At 49.4% G+C, this 21,198-nt stretch overlaps 1 protein-coding gene across 3 annotated transcripts in view; it reads right to left on the bottom strand.

Annotated features, from left to right (window-relative positions):
- Positions 1-4,728: 4,728 nt before the first annotated feature.
- The window catches only part of FUBP3 (far upstream element binding protein 3), a 39,021-nt gene continuing 22,551 nt past the window's right edge, over positions 4,729-21,198 (bottom strand). For all 3 annotated transcript variants that reach the window (XM_062011512.1, XM_062011511.1, XM_062011510.1), the window contains 9 exons: positions 20,351-20,455; positions 19,839-19,941; positions 19,079-19,179; positions 17,684-17,825; positions 12,386-12,546; positions 11,488-11,561; positions 10,939-11,015; positions 7,557-7,684; positions 4,729-6,529 (listed from right to left, as the gene is read on the bottom strand). In XM_062011512.1, the coding sequence (XP_061867496.1) occupies positions 6,521-6,529; positions 7,557-7,684; positions 10,939-11,015; positions 11,488-11,561; positions 12,386-12,546; positions 17,684-17,825; positions 19,079-19,179; positions 19,839-19,941; positions 20,351-20,455 (900 nt within the window). In that variant the 3' untranslated portion in view covers positions 4,729-6,520. The remainder of the gene's footprint in view (positions 6,530-7,556; positions 7,685-10,938; positions 11,016-11,487; positions 11,562-12,385; positions 12,547-17,683; positions 17,826-19,078; positions 19,180-19,838; positions 19,942-20,350; positions 20,456-21,198) is intronic.

The raw sequence follows: 21,198 nt of genomic DNA on the forward strand, positions 1-21,198 counted from the left end.
TATTTTTTCCCCTTCTTTATTTTCTTTGTAAGTAGTATTTCCAGGATTGTTTTGGTGAGGGGGTCACAAAAGGAAACGGGAGGACAAGAGAAATCACCCTCTGGGCTGTGTCAGTGCTTCAGGGGCTCAGGCAGCCTCGGAAGGAAACGTGACTGTGGCAGCAGTGGCTGCCTGGGCACCTCCGTGATGCTGCGGCTGGGTGAGAGGGGCTGGTGGCACAGGGCAGCTGGATGCCAGTAGCCACCAAGGCAGCCCCAGCTCTGCAGGAACCCCGTCGACCTGCTGGGAAACACTGAGTGTGAAATAGCCTCACGCTGGCTTTTCTGCCCATGGCCAAATGTGGAGGCTGAGGGGGGATGAGGCAACGGGGGCTTCAACCGCCTCAGAGCAACTGGGTGCTCCCAGTGAGGCCGGGGCCAGGCTGTGGGGCCAGGCACTGCCCACACTTGTTTGCCCTCATCTCTGTGGTCTCTGTGCTCAGGCTGGATGCCAAAGGTTCTCCCCACTGTTTGAGACTCTTCCCTGACAGCAGAGAGCAGGAGGGAGCAAAGGGGAGTTTAGACAGTAGGAGCAGGAAAACCTCTGCATCTTTTTCTCCCTTCTGGCAGTGACCAGGGGATGGGACAGTTGCACCCCACAGCCATTGCTTCCTCAGCCCATCATCGATCTCCCCCATCCCATCACCGTTTCTCCTGCAGTGGCCCCTGCAGCTGCTCAACTGAGACTCACACTGGTGACTGCACCAAGACACCAGCCTGGAGAGGGCCAGTGCCCAGGGCAGGGTGAGCTGCCCAAGGCGAGAGGATGTGTGTGTAAGAGTCTGATTGCTCCCTCCTGCCCCGCTCTCTGCTCCCACAGGGGCTGTGGCCACGCTGACTGTGCCACTCCAGCAGTTGCTGTCCCCGTGGACTGGCTGCAATGGAGGTTGCTGGAGCTGCCCTCAGGAGAAGGGCAGGGCTGGGATCCACTTGTGCAGACACAGTCTCCCTGGGCTATGGCCAAGCAATGTCCCAGAGTCAGGAGCTGAGGGAGGGCCGAGCCCAGGCAGGCTGGAGGACACAGGGATGTGTGCCAGCAGTGGGGCTGCCCCACACACAGGTGCCCCTGGCCACGGGGCTGCAGGGGCAGGCAGGAGAGACAAGCCCTGCCGTGGCTCCTGCCCTTTGCCTGCCCCATTCACTCCGAAACACACAGAGTGGTGGCTGCTGCCTCCCCGTGTGCTGCCTCCAAGTTTAATATTGGCGGTGAATGGCGCAGCCAGAGCCCCGTGGGGCGCTGCAGCTCCCGGGGCACGGCCGCCAGCCACTGCCGCTCACACAAAGGGAAGGGCTCATCTAATCCCCCAGGAGCGTGGCACCTGCACCCCGGCCCGGCCGGGATTAAAGGGGAGCGAGTCGGCCCCTGCAAAGATCAGAGGCTTCATTATAGAGGCCTTGAAATAGGATTTCCTCAAGTGAGAAGGGGCAGGGTGGGAAGATAATCTTAGAGGGGGTGTCAGTACCTGTCCCCACATCAACCCCAGAGGTGCTCCTTTGGGTCACTTGCCTTGAACCTGGTACCCCAGACCTGGAGGGAGGTGATGGGGGGGACCTGGGCACCCTCTGCCCGTTCCCCTCATCCCGGGGTGGCTGCTCCCTCCCTGCCATCTCCCTCCATCCCCAGCACCCACCAAGGTGCTGCCGAGACAAGGATGGGGACTCGGTGCCTGCTGCCCTCAGCTCAGGGGCTGCTGGCTCCTCTTGCCATCAGGAACTGTGGCTATTTCAACCCATCTTCATGTCACATAACTCCCATTTCTGCCAATTTTCAGCATGAAAAATGGTGGAAAATTCCTTTTGTGTCTTTTCCAGCCCTAAGAGGCCAGAGAAACGCCCTGGCTCTGATGGACACCTTGCACCACTGCCACTCCCAGCAAATCCAGGAAAAAACCCTCCAAAGCAGCCAAATGAAGTCTGAACAGCTCCTCACGTGGAATTTCACACCCAAGCGCTGCCAGACACGATATCCCACACCTTTATCTGCACAGGAGCAACATGTCACCACGAGATCTCAATTCTTCACCCCCTGCCACAGCCCCACAAGCACCAACAGCCCCGAAACTCCCCCGAGGGGGAGAAGAACCAAGTGAGTTTGCAGGAGAAGCAGCAGCAGCACAGGTGGGACCTTGAGAACATCCATGTGAAGTTGAAAAGCTTCACATTAAGCCCCAGGAGCTCTCCCTCTGCCCAGCCCTTACTGTAAATACACTGTTGCTCTAATGCAATTAAATATTCATCACTTGGGGAAGAAAGGACGAGCCCCACGCCTGCTCGTCTCTTGCCATAATCATTTTGGTTTAGCTCTCAATGTCCATAATGTTCATTCTTCAGTCATTGCAAAATGGAAGTATCTCAGGCTGTCTTCAGTCCTCCCCTCTGCTCCCAGAAGAGCCTTTGCCTGCTCAGGAGCGGTGAATGCTCTGCACAGAAGAGAGTCGGGGTCGCTGCGAGCCCAGCGAGATGCTGCAGTGAGGTGCTTTTGCAGGCTGCTGCTCAGAAATGGTTTGCAGAAGGATCACACCCAATTTACCCTTTGGAATGGTCTCTGTGGCTGAAGAGCAGGGCAGGAGCTGCACAGCCCGGCTGGTCCCGTTGCACACAGGGCTGAGATGCTCCTGCTCCCTGTGAAAGACGCACCGTGGTATGGAACTGGGATGGATTCATGCCAAGAGCAGGTGAAAGCACCGTGTGCCTGAGCTGAGGCCCTGGGAAAGGGATTGTGCTTGAAAGAAGGAAGGTTATTTGTAGAAGAGGAAAGAGCAGGAGCCAAGAAGCCGGGGCTGGGGACCTCCCACCGAGCCACTCACCTGAGATGGCCTTTAACTCTGGTTTCTCCACCCCCAAACGCTGTGCTCTGCAGACAGGGGGTTTCTCAAGCTGAAGGTTTCCACGTGGGAGCTCCTCACTGTCCCTGGGACTGACGCCTCACGCCGGCTGCTGGACCCTGGGAGGAGGGAAAGGCTGTACTGTTCTCACTGCCCCAAACACGGCCCATGGCTCTTTGGGGACTTGTCCCGCTCCCTGCAGCGTCCAGTTTCTGCCCAAGGGGCAGCCAAATCCCCCCTGCCACAGAAACTAATACAGTCAGTGATAATCCACTTTCTTTGGGGATTAAACTTGCCCAGAGCTGAGTAAGAGACTCAGTTCCTCTCTGAGAGGCCACAGACTCGGCCTGAAGGCATCAGAGTGGCTTCTGGGCTGTACAACCCACCTGAGCCAGGAGGAGCTGATCCCAGACCGTGAGGTGCCCTGGTCAGTGACTGACCCACCCCAATCCCCAGGACCCCCTGGGCACCAGAAAGCAGGACGGCAGCGGGGCTGGAGCACGGATCGAGGGACTCAGCGGCCCCTGTGGAGGTGCCAAGGTGTCCCTGCCCCTCTGCAGCCCATTGTGGACTCACAAGAGCAGGAGCTTTAATGGCTGCAGCCCTTCCACGCCGAGCAGGCAGCAATAATGGAAAACAAACTGCTGAACTTGGGAGCGTTTCAAGCACTTTAAGGCTTCCAGGACAGCAGACTGCTGCTGAGACCCCAGCTTTGCAGGCACCATCTTAATGACAGGCCAAATTTCAAAGCCTCGCAAACTATTTCTGCTGCTGCCCCACCCCCTCAATAAAAGGTTGCATCAGAAAGAGATATTTCCATAATTTATAGTGTGGGTATTTCACTGGGGAGACTCGCTCATCTGTACTTACAGATACATTTAAGAAAATGCATCCTCCCACAATCCTGCGCCATTTACGACTATTGGCACAATCTGTAATACTCAGTCTTCAATTAAGGGACACCTTAGGGTTCATTATCACACAATTGCTCCCTGTGAACCATGCCAAATGCTGTTTTGGCACAGAGCTTGGAAGATGAATTAGAAGGAAGTCTTCTCGGTAATGCCCGCTCCCAATTCCCATCAGCAGCCTTTATGCCCTCCTCGAGCCATTTTTTCCCCCCTCTCCCCTCTTTCCAAGTGGCTTTTACTATCCCATCTTTCAATGTCTCTCTTGATTCTCTGGAGGTATATTTAGAGATGCTACATCTCCTTTTCTTCCGGCTCTCAACGTGCCTCCCGCTCCCTGCTTTGCAGATGGGATCTTCTTTCCTCCCTCCCTTCCCCCGGCTGTAAACCCCTCCAGCTGGTGGAGGGAGTTATTTTAGGTTGGAGGAGCAAAAAGAACCAGCATTTATTTACCAGAAAGGGATCTCCAAAGTGGCCAGAGTCATCTCCAAACTTGGCCTGGCTACAACTCGAAGTTAGCGCTCTGTGAGGTGTCTGAGGGGTGAGAAGGGCCAAAGCCACAGCCTCACACATCCCTCTGCTCAGAGCTCTCTCTGCTCGGCTTCAGCCACCCACCCGGCTGCAGGGAGAGGCCTCGAGGGACTGACTCACATTGTGGGTGAGCAACAAGTTCAGGGCATTAAAACCAGGGGCTGCCACCTCCTTACCCAGCAGTACACCACGTAGGCATCACCACACTCGTGCTCCCTTCCTCCCAGCAAAGTTCCCTTGATGAAAACATCTTTCTGGCCCAAATCAGCTGCAGTCACAGACTGTGGGAACGGTGCTGAGAGGCTCCTTTGGAGGGTTTCACTGGAATGAAGCTTCAGGTTGATGCAACTGATGACCCAGAGTAGCAGGGAGGTGAGGGGACCCAGGCAAGCAGTGAGGGAAGCAAACAGAGGCAGAGACTGAGAATACTTCATCCACAAGACACCTTGTGGAGATTTTATTATATAGAGTGTAAAATGCAACTGTCAGTCAAATAAAAAGAACACTTTTGTTGGCTTTTTCTCTCTTTTAAACACCATGCTCAACATTATCCAATCGTGTTTCTTTGTAGTTAGACATTTCAAGCATAAGGAAAAACACAAAACAACAAGGAAAGAACCCAAGAAGAGGGATTTGGGCACATTTCAAAGCGGAATGTCCCGCAGGGCAATTAAAAATGCAAGAAAAAATAGCTTCAATTCCGTTTCTCCTTTAAAAATACACTGTTATCTGTACAAGAAACAACTACAGTAAACATTGGAAATCATATTCTCCCTTTTATTAAATCAAAAGAGTCCTCAGAGCATCCCGTGGTTAATACTAGATTCATTTTTCTTTCTCTAGGTAAATTTGACAAATATTAGATAAGAAAATATTTAAAAGCAATGAAAAAAGCAAAAAACACCTTGGAATTAAAAAATAGTTACTACCTTTTATATGGTTTTTTATGTTCCACAGTGTTTGTTAAAGGTACTAATAGCAGATTCATTTTAATATTAAAAATAACAGTATTTATATTTCTGAGCAATAGAGGGAAAGGGGTTGGAGTTGGATTTGGGGGTTGATTTGGGGGTTTGGGGTTGGGGTTGATTTGAGGGGTTGGATTTGGGGGTCTGGGGTTGGATTTGGGGGTGTTTGGGGTTGAGGTTGGTTTTTTTTGTCTCTTTTTGTTTTGTTTTTCCTATTTTTTTGCTGTTTGATTTTTTTTTAACAAGCTTGGAGGTCTTAGATCCAGCAATGCAACCAGCACTGGAGACATGAACAGAACTGTATTGCTAAAACACAAATGAACACTTGGTTTTCCTTGTTTATATTACCCCCTTTAGACTCTAGAAATTATACAAACCCTACAAAAACGTTCCCCTCCCCGGCCCCAAAACCTGCCCCACAGCACAAGTCACTGTCTCCATACAGAATTCACATCATTAATTACAAGAACACAGCATAGCTCAGGGTTTTTGCTTTGAAAAACAACGAAACAAAAGAGCAATACAAACCAAAAAGACAGCCAAGGTACAACAAACTGAGCACTAAAACATTTAATGAATTTACATATTTAAGAATATTTAAATACTGTTTAAAATTCTTCTCTCTTTTTTTTCTTCCTCTTTTTTTTGTTGCTTTTTTTTTCCTCTCCTTTAAAGGATTTGTTACACACCACCTAAGACTTCCAAGCCACTCTTTCTGTTGCAACAGAAAAGGTTGAAAATTAAAAGGAAGGAGGGGAAAAAACACTCCCCCCCCCAAAAAAAAATAACAACCAACTGAAGACACACACACAAAATAAAAAGCCACATGTTGAAATGTCACAGCTCTGGGGTGAGTTTTGGTGCTTGTAAATTCTCTGGCTTCTCTCCAAAAAGAATCCTGGAGGCTTTTTGTTTCTTTTTTGTTCCTTTTCTGTTTCTTTTTCATTTCTTTTTTTTTCTCTTTTTTCTCTCTTTTTTTTTCTTCAAAAACAAATTTGGAACCAAAATCACCAGCATGTCCATGAGTTTAGCAAGTTACTAATTGTTCCTGATTCTTTAGAAAAGTTCAGTGTGGATTATCCTACAGCTAGTGTTTCACAGGCCAAGCAGGAGAAGTCTTCATGGAAAGGTTGCAAATCTAGAAACCTCTGTTACAAAAAGGGGGTTTTTTTTCTTCCACAATGATTCCAAGGGGGGAAAAAACAAACAAACAAAAACCAAACCGAAAGAATTGCCACGAGGAACTTGTTCTACTGCTCCTGGAAAGAGACAGAGAGAGAAAGGGGGGGAAAAGGAAAAGTTAGTCGGCGGCGGGGAACTGTGGAAGCGGCGGGTTCCTCCTCCCCGGCAGCGCGGAGCCGGCCTCCCCTCCCTCCCTGCCGCCCCCCGCATGCGAGCTCTGCCCCGGCAGCCCCGCGGCTCTCCTGCCGCAGCTCTCCTGCCGCTGCTCCTGCCTCTTCCCGACCGGCGTCTCTCAGCTCTGGAGGGTCGGGATGGAGAGAGATCCCTTTACCGCGACTGACGGCTGCCTGTGCCAGGGGCTGTTCCCTCCCGGCGCTGGCCCCAGCCTGGAGCCCGAGGAGAATCCAGCTCCCGGCTCAGCAGGGAGAAGGAAGCTTCTCATCACACCAAGCTGAAGAAGCCTCTCATCCCAACCAAGCTGAAGGAAGCCTCTCATCCCAACCAAGCTGAAGGAAGCCTCTCATCCCAACCAAGCTGAGGGAAGCCTCTCATCCCACCAAGCTGTGCCACCTCTGCTTTACACAGGTTCCTTGTTGGTTTTTTTAACCAGGCACCACGACATTTGCTGGGCAGAGCTGGAGCTCAGGCAAGTACCATCAGCATAAATGCCCCAGAAGATAAAGCCCCCTGGAGCCCTGGCTGAGAGGGGAAGGTGAGGTTGTACTTGGCAGATGGTTAATCCAAATTATTTTCCAAGAGTCTTCTGCTCCCTTTCAGGACAGGTGCCCCCTCCCCAGGCAAGCTCACAGCTCAGCTCTGACCCCAGCACAAAGCTTGCACAGATCCTGGACTGCAAAGTGCCAGCCTGGCTCCACCATTCCTTTAATTCCCAAGAGCAGCCTGGGGGCTGTAAGTAAAAGCTCCCAGGAGAAACTAAACCCCCAAACCCCTCACCCTGCACTGGGAAATCAGACTCTGCTGTTAAGACTTCTGTGATCACTCCCTTCATCCACAAAATATCTCTGCTTCGGTGTGAGAAGCCCAAGCAGAATCCCTGCCCCACGAACAGTGTGCCCAGTTCCCCAGGGGAAGGTGAGTACAGACCTGGCTGTGGGCCTGAGCCTGCCCTAGTGTCTGCCCGTAGTAGGCAGCCTGCTGTCTGTAGTACTCTGCCCAAGCCATCGTGTAGTCGGGCTGGGAGCTTGCCTGAGAAGCAGCACTGGCAGCATGACCTGCAGGAGAAGGGGAAAAAGGGAGAGATGAGTTGAGTGAGGCCAAGCCCAGGTGCAGGAGCTCCTTCCAGCAGAGCCATCCCCCGCGGGCAGCCACACTGGCCCTCTGCTGCCTGGGCACCACGGGATGGGCTGTGAGCTGGCAAGTGATGACCTGACACATCTGGGAAGCGTTACAAGACCCTTGCTGTGGCTGCAGGGACACAGACTGACCCCCTGCACCCTTCTTCCTGGGCACAAGGCCCCAGCAGTACAGCCTCAAAAGCTGATCCAGAAGTCGACATCGTGCGCTGAAAAAGCCGGGCCCGGGTGCTCCCAGGTGTGCAGAGCTCTCTCCTACTCTCTCAACAACACAGCCTCAGCCTGCTGCTTTTCATGAGCATCAGCTCTCCTTTCCCCCAGGCAGGCCAACTGCAAGCTGGGGCCTGTGGTTCAACAGCAGCAGCTCTCCTGAGGCACATCAGCAGCCAGCACAACTGAGAGCTACAACACACCATCACCGAGAGGACCAGAGGGGTTTTGTACAGGTCTGGAAGCTAATAATGGCAGGGGATGGAGATGCAAGTCATCAGATCACAATTAACTCTGACAAGAGTCAATTCACCTCCAATAACCCTGTTTCACTCACTCTGTTTTTGGAAATACCCCTCCCATACCTGGCTGTAATCGGGGTGGCTGTTCTGCTGCTGGCTCTGTTGGCCAGCATGGGACAGGTGGCAGTCTCCTGCCAGTGACATCTGCCTTTCCACCACACAGGCCCTGTATCTACCTTACTTGTCCAGACTTTGCACTTTCACCTCACCTGGGCCCTGTCCAAAAGCAATAAGCGATGTGTGTCCCCTGCTGGGCTGGCTGGGAGCTGCTCAGGTTGCACATCAACCACCACGGGTTGTTGGTCCCCTCACGTCAGGTGTGGGGTTGGAGGGTTGAAACGCCTGAGGGAACCCAGGCCCATCACCTGCACCTCCTGCCACACAGCTGATGAGGAAACCAGCACCTTTCCAGTCATCTCACTGGGTGTTCAGGGGTCTGTGTCTCTCACTCCACTCTCATTGGCAGAGCACATCTGAAGGAGCCTTGTGGGCAATGGCTACCCATACAGCGTGCCCACAGACGAGCCTGTGCCCAGCACACAGCCCGGGGTAGCCAAACCCCAGAGCCCTGCACAAAGCACAGCCAGTTCCAGTGGCCCTCAGCACTGCAGCCACCCACAACCCCCTCCTGACAGCCACAACAGGCTCTGCACTTCCACACTGCACTGAGACAAGCCTCACAGCCCCAAAACCTCAGCCTGAACACTGAGTCACCTTCAGTGCAGCACATCTACGTGCTGCGGCATGGGAGCAAGCAGCTGGCTGCAGGGGTGGGATGCTCACAGAGCAGAGAGCCCTCAGCAAGACAAGCAGCAAACAAAGTCAGAGCCCTGAGAGAAAAGCCAGGGCTCAGAAAGCTGCAGGGAGAGGCAGTGTGAGTGCTGAGCACACGGGGCCATGCGTGGGGTGGGGCAGAGCAGAGCAGGGCCCTCCCCGACACATCCAACCGCCCCGTGACAACGGGCCTGGGGATGGGGGGAAGAGGGGGGAGAAATAATACACTGCAAGTGTGAAGTGGGTGGAGGGAACAGGGCAGCAGTGTCCTGTCTGGGGGCAGAAAAGCAGGTTAAAAGACTTGACCAATGCTACAAGTCAGGACCTTTTCTGGCAGAGGTCAAGGCTGCCTCAACTGTCCACCTGCTAATGCCAACAAAGGGCCTCCTTCAATGCCTTTTCTTCGAGGAGAATTACAGTCAGCAGCAGACTGAAAGGACAAGCCACTAAATGCATTGCACAGCAAAATGTTTCCCCAGTCAGTTAGTTTATTTAAGATGGGGGAAGTAATTAAAATCTAAATACATGTGTAGGGGGTGGGGGGCTGCCACTCCTCCCGTGAGGGGGGCACTCAGAGCCTGTCCCTGGGAAGCCTGACTCTGGCTAGAGCTGGGAACAAACAGGCTGCAGCATTCAGGGAAAGGAGCCTTCACAAGACTGTTTCCAATTTAAAACTGACCAGTGCCAACAGCAGGTATTTCCTTAGTTTCTTCTGACAGTCCCCCCATGCCTTGGGGAACTCCACCTGGCCTGACTGGGTGCAGCAGAACAGAGCACTGAAGGCTGACAAAGCCCAGCATTACCTTGACCCAAGGCTGTCTTCAGTGTGCCTGGCTACCAACAGCAACACAGAGGATCCTAAGTAGATGTGAAGCTAGAGAGCCAACACTTTCCATCAGGTTCAACAGCAGAAATAAAGCATCTGCCCCCAAAATGCAGCACTGTGGTTCTAAACTCACTCAGGGAAAGGGTAATAGCAAGGCAGGATGGCTCACTGGTCTTGGAAGCCACCTGAAACCACCAAGTGAGCAATGCAGCAGTGAGGATTTCCAAATTTCATACATGCACAACTCCATAAGCATTAAAACATGGTCAGTGTCAGAGGGAATCACAAGTGCCACTGCAGGCATTGCTCCTCCAACGTTTTCCCTACCTCAGGCACCTCAAAGAACAGGAATTTGTATTGTTTAAATTATCTACTTCACTGCTAAATCAGTCTGAAAAGCACCTGCCATTAAGCCCCTTGAAAATGATCCCCCCTTCCACTTTGTGGTGCTCTGCTTTAAGTTTTCACAAGACCAGGCCATCAAAAAACCTCCTGTTTTCTGAAAACCTGTGATTGAAAAGTGTCTGTTGGACATCACAGCCCATCACATGAGCTTTGAGACCACCAAGCACACCACAAACCTGCTCTCTTTAGGGCTAAGCATTCCTCTGGTTGTTGAAAACACAAGATGCAGTTACCAACATCACCGTTGGCATTGGTAAGGTCGAGAACAAAGAGATGGGGGAGTCAGCACCAGACATGGTGTGTCTGTTAGGGCGAGGTGGGGTTAGCTAGTGCTTGCCTGGATAAATCTGGCACAAGAAGGTCTAAGGCAGAAGTGGTTTTTGTTTAAGAGGAACAGACAGCAAGGACCAAGGGTCTACACAAAGAGAGCAGGAAGAAGCAGTAAGCAGTTAAGTGCACAAAAAGCACTTCAGTCTTCAATGGATTTCAGCTTATTCTGAGCTCAACCACCACAGCACCATACATCTCCATCCCAGGAAATGATTTTGCCCTTTTCTCAGGTGAACATGTGTTTTCAGGTCTGTGTTTTGCAGGCATCAGGCAGGGACTGCAAAGGGAACACCAACCTTACTGCAACCCAGGTCCTAGACACTTACTTGGGACTTGCTGTCCAGGCTGCTGCCACGTCTGGTAGGTACTGCCCCAACCCTGTGTCATGAATGCCTGAGGACCACTGCAAGGACAAAAAGGCACATTGAAGGAGACAACAAAACACTTCACAGGCCACACACATGAAGGTTGCCCACAGCAGCAAAATTGTTACACGTGGTCAGCAACTGCTGAGCAAACAGGTGACCATGGGAAGGAAAAGAATCACTGTCCTTGAGACTGGTTTGGTCACACACCAAATGAAGACACAGAGATCTGAACTGCACTCCTTGTGCTGGCTGCAGCTCAGGCTTCTTTCCATGCTCTCACTGCACCAGACAGGGATTTTGGTCATGTTAGTACCTACCTTGTTTATAGTTTGATAAAATCCTTCCTGCAGTCAAGCTTAAAGGCTTACTCTCACTTGCTTCTTAATGCTCAATCTTTAAGAGGCTCCACTTACACACTACTCCTTGGGAGCCCTCCACCTCCTCCCAGTGCTTCCACGGCTCCCAGTGCTTCCCACAACCCTCCCATGAAGAGATGGAGCAGCTTACTTTTGATGAGGTGTAGCGGGTGCTTGGTTGAACGGACTTTGACCAAATCCTCCAGGTCCACCCATGCTGGTACCCTGTCAGAGAATCCACCAATACTTACTGTCAGCTCTAAGCACAGCGTGGAGGCAGCTAGTAAGAGTAGTAAGAAAGGGGAGAAGACAGTCTGGGACACGTCCCACTAAACCCCAGCACCTGAAAGAAGTGAAAGACTCTCCAAGGACGAAGCTGTCAGGACTGTCAGCACACTGCAGGAGCAAAGCCTCAAAAGCAGCTCTGGCCATGCCTCAAAGAGTAACAGCACAGCTGGAAGTTTTCCTTTGAGTAGCTTGGATCCTGAGGTTAGTATCAACTCTCCTCCTCTCAGGCAACTCAGTATAAAAGTTGCCTTTCAGCTTCCTCATACCCCAGTTCAGTGTTTTCCATCCTTTTTTAACCCAAATCTCCTCCTTCACTGCTACTCTGGCCTGACATGATTAAGCTTCAATCCCACAGCCCTGCATTAACTGCAAGATAAGTCATCCTGGATTTACTGGAGCAATGAGTGTTACTTTTCAGATGATGATGCCATGATGGTGTCACTCTCACACAGTGACACTCTTTTCTTCCTTTCAAAAATACCTCCTTTGACAGCCTTCTATTGCTGTTCTCCCCCCTCATACAGCTGGACACCACTCTTGATTATGTCAGCAAACAGGAACACCCTTCTGAGACCACAGCAAAAATCAGTCCAAAGGATGCTGGAGGGCCATCAAAGTTTAAGTCAGCTAACAGGCAAATGGTTTTGAAGCTGAAGAATGTGTGCTTTGTGCCATGCTGTAAGCCCAGGCCTACAGGTTTCACTTAGGAGTGAAAACATGTCTGAAAGAGACAGGTCAAGAAAAACAGAGGTGGAACTTACACCAACTTTCTCATCTATGAGATGTCTAGCGAGCTCAATCTGCTGGGGAACACCTCTGATTGTGAATATTCGTACACCAGGGTCTGTGTTTGGAGGTGGGTTTCTCTGGAGCTCCACGTGGGCTCCTGACTGCTGATTGATGCTCTTGATGTTCTCACCACCTGAAGAAAAGAAAACCAAGACATAAGGAGACATGGACATATGTATGTCCATAAAAGCATATCAAAGTCAGCTTCTGGTAGTGGAATATAGTTTCAGCTGCCTTCTGTGTGCTTCAAGGGAGATGGGCTGAGGATGGCAACAGTGTAGGAAACCACAATATCCGAGCTCATGCTGCTCATAAACAGCACCTGAAACTGTGAGCTACTGTCATGGTTTCTGAGGTCATGGATGGTGCTGTCTCAGGACTACATCCAGCCCCCTGCATGCACCCTACAAGGCTCCCAAGGGAAGGCAGCACAGCTGAGACACGCTCTGACAAACTAGATGCCAAAACTGCACTGTCTGATTTCTGGAGGTTTTACAGAGCTGTTCACAACTCTCAAGAAAAAGCAGATCACCTGCAACTGACATGCTGTTTTCTTTCTTCCACGAGGCTTCCTCCCCCCCTACCCCATCACCAGATATTTCATTCCACTAAGGCAAAAAGCCATCAGCCACATACCTTGTAGCTCAAAACCAAAGCTTAAGCTTTCTCACAAACGTGTGCCTGACAGAAGCCTTTGCTTTCCACACTCCTAACTCACCCCTCTACCCAGCCACAGTCACCCAGGACTCCAGGCTGTCCTGTGCTGCTTCAGAGTTAGTTGTGCATGCAGTGAACAGAGCTGGCTAGTTTGCCATCTGCACACACTTAGAGCACAGGAGTGCTTGGAGCAGCATGCAGCAGGGCCAGTCAAAGTAGATCTGATTTCCTCAAGACCTTGCTTGGTCTCCGGTCTCTTAATGAAATTTGCTTAACAAAAAGACTCAGCTCGATGTTACAATGGTTCAATTCTTCTTTTGGAAACTCACACAAACTTAAGAGACCAGCTCCACTCAGCTGGAGAAATTAAAGGGTGTGGAGAAGGAAGGGCTTTTACAAGTTTTAAATCACAAACCAAAAGGACACACAGCAAGCAGGGAGGGGAGCAAAGGGAACTAACTGGAGATTTTTGTTTGGTTTTCATTGAAAAGAGTCCCCAGGAACAGTCTCCTCAGTTTTGCTCACATTTCCATCTCTATACATCCAGCAAAACTTCAAAACAAACTGTGGATGTTGCAGACACTTGTTCATTTCATTGTCATGGACTCGTGACCTTTTTAACATTGTAAAGCCTTCTTGGGGAAGGGAGGAGGAAAAGTTGCCAAACGGCAATTAACTCTTTCTAAATGAATTTTTGAAGATGCATTTAACAAAAGATAATCGTGTCACATCCCTGGGCAGACAACAGGGATTGTAGTGTGCAGCCAAAAGTGAGGGCATCTATTTTCAGTCAAGCATGGGAAAGTGCTAAGATGAAGCTTCAAAACCAAGGAGGATTTTTGATGCAATGCTTTTGTCTGATGCAGATTGGTTTGAAGCTCTGGTTTTCACACACTGAGGTGAGATTCTGAATCAACAGCCATTTCATGTCCCTAAGAGAGGACCCTTTCAGCCAACACAATCTGGATCACAGAGGAGTGGGAGAACTTCTTTACTGGGTGACAGAGCTACAATCCTTGGCTGCTGCCACTCACTGTGCTGATTTTGGAGGATTAAAAACTGAAGCCTTCTCAAACTGGAAGCAAGAAGAGCACAGACTTCAAATCATCTCCTCAATTAGCATTCAGCACCAAGTTTGGAGTTGTGGGGACTTTCTACACTGAGTCCTTCCTAGACCATACTGCAGGATCAGGTTGGCTCTCCAGCTTTGGGCAGAGGCTTCAAGCTCCTACCCCCATACCAGGACTTGGTGCTCTTCTCCTTACTCTCCAGTCTGGTACAAGCCCAAAGTTCTCCCTCCCATCCAAGCTGCCCCAATTCAGCCTCCAGAGCATGCGAATGGAGTGACGAAGGCAGCCTGGTGCCGGAAGGGACAGAGTTCCTCTTCCCCCCTCCGGAGGTGGCCCCGCTCGGCACATGGTGCCTGTCTATAGCTGCATTCAGCAGCCAGCTCCATTCTTCTACCTGATGGGGGGCAGAAGTGATCCAGGAGTGGCCCCCCAGCTGGACGTGAAATCGTAAAGCAATTAATCAAAGCAGCTAAAAGGCCGAGCTGACAAGAGCCAGGCCGGCCACGTTATCTGTCAATATTGCTGTATTTATCATGGAAATCCAGCGGGGGCCCAGAGAGGCTGCGGTCTGTTTCCAAGCACCACGGAACACAGAAAGCGTTTGACATGTGTCTGGTGCTCGTCTCCACCCTTCCTCCAAGTCTTTCAGAAAAGAAAAGCTGCACCTACCCACCCTCTAGAGGAAAAAGCAATGCACAGGATTTGGAGGGAGCGCTTCAAGGCTGCCTCTCCCCGGCTGAGAAGTGATGCCCACGAGAACGGGGTCCCTCGATCTTCTATCATACACATCGCATTGAGAAACTTCCTCAGCTCCCTCTTTTCCCCCTTTCTAAGAGGTGACATGGAGCTGAAAGCATGGCAGCACTTACCTGGCCACATTGTGATCACTACACCCAGAGGCCCAAGATACCCACTGCTTGGGTGCTAACCTTGGAGACCAAGCTACGTGTGCCCAGAGGACTCAGCCAGATTTTAGAGAGAAGGCTAACAACAGCCAAGTCCTGTACCACAGGGGGGAAAAAAGAATGAGAAGAATAATAAAAAAAGCTGGAAACTGCTCAGAAGCTAAAGAGAGGGAGAATGGTTTTGCAGTTGGTCACTGTTAATAAACCCCCACTAACATCTCTTCTCCCCTACACTGCCCCACGGGCAGCGGGAGAGGAAATAATGAGATGTCTGGCATCAACACATGGAGTGTGGTATATCCATCCTGGATACGCTACAGCCATCACTCACTTGACAAAAATGAAGGCTGCAACAGCCTAAGAGCATAGGCACTGTAAGAACACCGATTACAAGGTGGTATTACAAAGCTACAAGCACTCAAATCACCATACAACTAGTAATTATTCACTCCAGAAAGCTTCTGATCCGGCCGGGTAAGAATCTTTATTTTGCTGTTGTGGAAACAAAGGTAAAAAGCTACTCTGCACCCCCACAGGGAGCCTGTGCCAGGCCTTGTGCTTGAATGCTTGGACATTCAACCCCACTACCTGCATTTATCTTTTCAGCACACGGTGCTCTCTGTAGTCACAAATGCTCCACTTCAGTGCACTGCTGAACAACAAGTGACCTTTTCTGATCCTTTATTAAGGATGACTAATGGATACAGCAATAAACTTTCATTATAATTTGATTTTTTCCATGTATGTAACTCTTACTTCTGGGCTTAAAATTTGCTTTGCTTGATCTTTTGCCCAAGGGGACTGTTCAGTGAGATCAAGCACAGTTGCTCTGTAATCTCTGGTCAATGGGGACAGCAGGTGCTTTTTCACAGTGAGAAAAGTTTTCAGGTCTGTGAGCAGACTTATGGAAAAGAACAACATCTGAAAACAACTGCACATTTACTGCTGACACATCTGTGTCCCTTGTCACCTGACAGGGCAGGAATTCAGGGTGCTACAGGGGCCACAGACATGGGAAGGAACAAGTGAGATGCAGCAGGAGAAAGAGGCCACAACATCTTTCACAGTAGGCTCACTCCTGTCCAACAGGATGGCAGGAAACTAAACGGCACTGGAACGTGGCACAATGCCCTCAAGTCTCTGCCTCCTTTCCCACTGTAGCTAATCTGTTCCTTTTCTATTCACCTCACCTCTGCTGAGGCTAAAAGCCAACTGTGATTACTTAAATACTAGTTAAGGCATATGTCAGTCTTTCTGAAGTAAGTAGACAGAAAAATTAAATACAACTCCTTTGATATGTCAGTGTATTAACTCAGAGCCATCGCAACAATTCGACTGCCAGAGCTCTTCCAATCCAGGCTCCAAGTACCACCATTACCCAATGTGCAGCTCATGCTCTGCAACAGAGGCCACTGCCAATGCTGTTTGATAACTGCCTTGGGGTTGTACTGGTTACAGAAGCACAGAATGGTGGGGGTTGGAAGGGAGCTCCAGAGCTCAACCAGCCCAGCCCCTGCTTAAGCAGGTTCCCCTCGCTCAGGGGGCATAGGAACGTGTCCAGGTGGGTTTGGAAACCTCCCGAGAAGGAGTCTCCATACCCTCCCTGGGCAGCCTGGGCCAGGGCTCCCTCACCTCAACAGGAAAAGGTTTTCCTCATGTTCAAGGGGAAATTCCCTAATTCCAGCTTGTGCATGCTGCTGGGTGCTACAGAGAAAAGACTGACCCCATCCTCTCAACATCTGGCCCTTAGGTATTCCTCAGTGCTGACAAGGTCCCCCCTCAATCTTCTCTTCTCCAGCCCCAAGTCTTGCAGTCTTTCATCACAAGAGAGATGCTCCAGTCCCCTGATCACCTTGGCAGCCCTCCACTGGACTCTGGAAGTTCTCTATCACTCTCCTGAGGCCAGAACCAGACACAGCACTCCAGATGTGGCCTCACCAGGGCAGAGCAGAGAGAGAGGATAACCTCCCTTGACCTACTGCCCACACTCTTTTTGATGCACTCCAGCAAGGCCAGATGATTCCTTGTCCACCTCCTTGGCATGGAGAGTCAACAGCTAAGGCAGCCAAGGGACCTCTGTGGCAGTGCCCACTGAGATGAGGTGCATTAGGCTGCTCTGTGCCAGGCTCAAATGCAAGCTCAGATACAGACAACTTCTGTGACTTCACTTTATTCATTAAACACTTCAAGTATGTGGCTGGAAGCAGCTACTGTTATTACCACATTCACAGACCTTCCATTTTATCACATGGCACTCTCAGAAATCCAGCATGATGAAATGACTGCTCTGCTTGTCCCTGATAAACTGTCCTTTAAATGAGTTCTCTATAAAAAGAATCCACAAATGAACCTGCCTTTTCTCAGCCAGCTGCTTGTTATAACAAGCTTCCTTGACAGCTCTGCATGAAGAGCCTCTCTTACAGGCTGTGAACAAGGGCTTGTAGAGTACAATTATGAGTGAGAGCACCACAAAGAAAACAACCACAAGCGCTTACAGCTTATTCCTCTGCTGCATTCAGTGGCTACTAAATACCTGCAATTACAGAAAACTCCAAAGGTTCACTGTTAGGCAGTCAGAATGTAACCAACCTGAGAGAGAAAGACTGCAAGCTCTAGTATTTAGTGCCACCAGACCTACCTTTGCCTATAACAAGGCCACACTTATCAGCTGGCACAGTGTAGGTTATTTCCTGCATGCCCCCAGGTGTTCCAACACTCCAGTCCCCACGGCCACGACCTCTTCCTCGGGCAACAGCCATGCTGCCAAAGCCATCTCGTTCCTTGGAAGGCAAAAAGTTTGCATCAGTGGGTTGGGGTTTTTTTTTGCTGGCTTCAATGTACATTAAAACCAAAATAAAGCAAGGTAAGTTAAACTGCATTACAATCAATGGCACTGAATTGAGATATTCTTGGACTTGAGTTTCACATTCAAGATTTTGGAGCACTTCAAAGAAATGCCAAGTAAAGTAGGTTACAGTTGCCTTCCTGACTCAGGAAGATATTTATACTTTTTAAATGCATGCCTTTGTATCTGCTGAAATAAACCTATAAACAAGCATCAGCTACTAAAGGACTTAAGGTTTAGTTCCTTAGAGCAACCAATAGATCTTGGCACTGACACACACAGAAGTTGCTTCCAAACCCTTTCAAGTGTTGCTCTTTAAAGAACTGCTGGAATTACTCAGCTGAAATGCACATTTTCTAAAACTTCTAAAGGAAGCTTTTAAGTCCAAAGACACATAAAGGACATAGCTATTTAGGGTAACTGCTTTCTCCAACAGCAGAGGCCATGGGCAGTCAGAGGCTAGTATGACATCTCAAAATGTGAGCGAATTATCAAAAGAAAAAGGAATAAAATATTCAAACCAGATCTAAGAGCAAGAAGAGATATGAAGATCTCCCCTTGATGGACAAATTGTGCTGAGGTATATGGTCTGGAATGGCCTTACATGTTGACTTCTCACAATACAAAGAGAAGGTACAATCTCTATGAGTCTGCCCTACTGCTTCACTCATCTTTCTACTTCTTGCTCTTGGGCAACACAATATGTTGTTGTCATTGATGGTGTATTTGAGCATTCATTGCCTTCTCCTGTACCCCACAGCCACCAGCCCAGAGGGCTGGAGTCTGAGGAGGAGGAGGAGGCATCATTGAGCCCTGTTAATGTTCTGCTGTTGAAGGGTTACTCAGCCCTGCTGAGCAGAGCCTCCAGTCACTGCTGGACTCTATTCCATCAGGTCACCATTTCCAAGTAACCTGAGAACAACTGAACACAGGGGAATAATTGTGAAACTACAACAAGGCCTCATAATACTGAGAACAGGAGACCTTCCCTTTGCTCAGCCCATGTTCCATCTCAAAACCCAACTAACCAAACCCACAAACCCAGCAGCTGTCCTGGGATATGTGGCCTGCCTGAGGGAAAATTTAACACTGCTCTTCTTCAGGTGGTGACATCCCCTCACACAGCTGCATGCACACAGAATACATTCCCATGTAAGCACTTTCCTGCCAGGAGCCTCCAGAACCCACCTGTGCTGTGAGGATGAGCTCGCTGATGATGTGCGCCGCGTGTTGACACCTATCGGGAAGCCCCATGACCTGTGCCACTCTTTCAGAACTAATCCCATCATCTGTGGAGAAAGGTGGCAAAGATTCAATTAAAAGGAGAAAACATCCAACAAAAGCCTCCTCCTAGCAGCACCACTGCTTAGCAGAGTTTTCAGAGAACACAGCTACCCCAAGAGCTACTTCTTCCCTCCACCTTCAGCCCCTCTTCCATGGACTGAGACGACCAAACCCGACCCACACTGCAGAGGGAACAACATTCAAAAGGCAACACTTCCAAGTGTCAAAAAGCTATGAAAGAGACTGATATGATTTTAAGAGGACAAAGGCAGCTTTGATAGGTGATCAGACAGCCAAGGACCCAGAGAAAGTTACTTGGAATTAATCAACTCCTGATCCCCAAAGGCTTTAGTGTCCTGAAGAAGAACTTGTTTTTAGCAGGAAATAAAAGGGGTTTTGTTATTTTGTTAATCCATACAATCACCACTCAAGACATGATTGTTGTGACATCTAATGTCTGCAAATAAGCTGTATGTAATCTCACTCTGAACACCGGGAAGTGCATGAGGAAGCAGCACTCATATTTAATCAGGTTTCAGAAAGAGACACGATGCACCTTTAAATCAGGAAAGCCTAGCTGCTGTAACCTCAAATCAGGTTCACTTTAGTAAGCCCAAACTGCAACACTGGTCAGAAAGTAACGGCTCTCCATCCTCACACAAACCTGGTTTAAATTGAATCCTAACTCCAGCATCATTCTGAATCTTTTTGATCATTTCTCCATTTCTTCCTATCACAATTCCAACAGCAAACCTGGGCACAGAGACCTGATGAGAAAGGCAAAGCAGTATGAAAGCTCAGAGAACTAGACTGAATGACTCCCCTTTTACAAGAAGATGCTCTTAACGATGAGGACAGGCCACGTTAGGCAGCTCCAGGCTACAGAACCATAGTGCTTAAGAAAAACAAACACATGGCCATAAATTCCTTCCCCTCTAAATGAACTCTGCACTACCAAGAATGCAGCTTAAAAAGAGACAATCAGAAACGTGCCATCTGGGAGTCCAGCAGAACTCCTCTTCTTTGCAGCCAGACTCACTCTTCTGGCAAAAGGAACACAGTGCATTTAAGAAAGAAAAAAAAAATAAGCTTACAGGTTACATGTGCAATTTGATGACTTCCACCCACTACCCATCCCACAGGGAGGTTAGCAGAGTACTCGTGAAGAAAACATACCTCTATGCTGCCTCCTCCCATTCTAGAACTGAAATCATTGCGTACGCCTCGGAAGTCTGCCTGATCTTTCTCTCGGATGATCTCCAGTACCATTTCCCTCGCTTGCTACATGGGGAAAGAAGTTACAGTTAGCTTAAAATTATTCTGCTTGCCATCTTGGTGTTAGGGCCTCAATGGTGGCTGATGCTCAGACTTCAAGGCAAAGCCATCTCCTAAGGGAAACAGCATTCTGATTTCGACTTTCTTTTTACCACAGTCACTGGTGATCTGCTCTTGATGGCATCTTCCACGTCTGACAAAACCTGCCAAGTGTGCAAGGTGGCAGCTTCTTGTGTGCAATTGTCTCCTCCAGCCATTCAAAAAGGCTCTTTAGTTTTTAAAACACTTTTGATTTTTGTTGATTTGTTTTTAAATGAAAGGAACTCAAGGCCCTTTCCTACTGAACAGGACTGAAACCAATAATCAACACGGTAAGGCACAAGCTGTGCTAGCACAGCAGAGATCACGTCCACTACGAGCTAGAGGGCATGTACCAAGGAGGGAGGTGGGCAGTAGTGAGTTTGTTGACACTTAGAAAAGTTAAGCCCAAGTCTGCAGCAATCCAGCAAGACATTTTCTGAGACAAATGAATATTCTTCCTACCTACTCACAGCCCTCAAGGCCATTCACAAACTTGCATGTAGCCTAGCTAGTAGAAGTGCACCTTGGAAATAAGTCAATAAGTAGTCCTCATTAAATAAACTCCTGCATGTTAAACCCAAAGTCTTTGTGTCTACATATTAGCAGTCAAGCTTTTGACATCTTGATTCTCATTTCCAAGTTTGAGGAACAGTGGAGAATCTGACTCC

This window comes from Colius striatus, chromosome 19 (assembly GCF_028858725.1).
Source record: "Colius striatus isolate bColStr4 chromosome 19, bColStr4.1.hap1, whole genome shotgun sequence".
Lineage (NCBI taxonomy): Eukaryota > Metazoa > Chordata > Aves > Coliiformes > Coliidae > Colius > Colius striatus.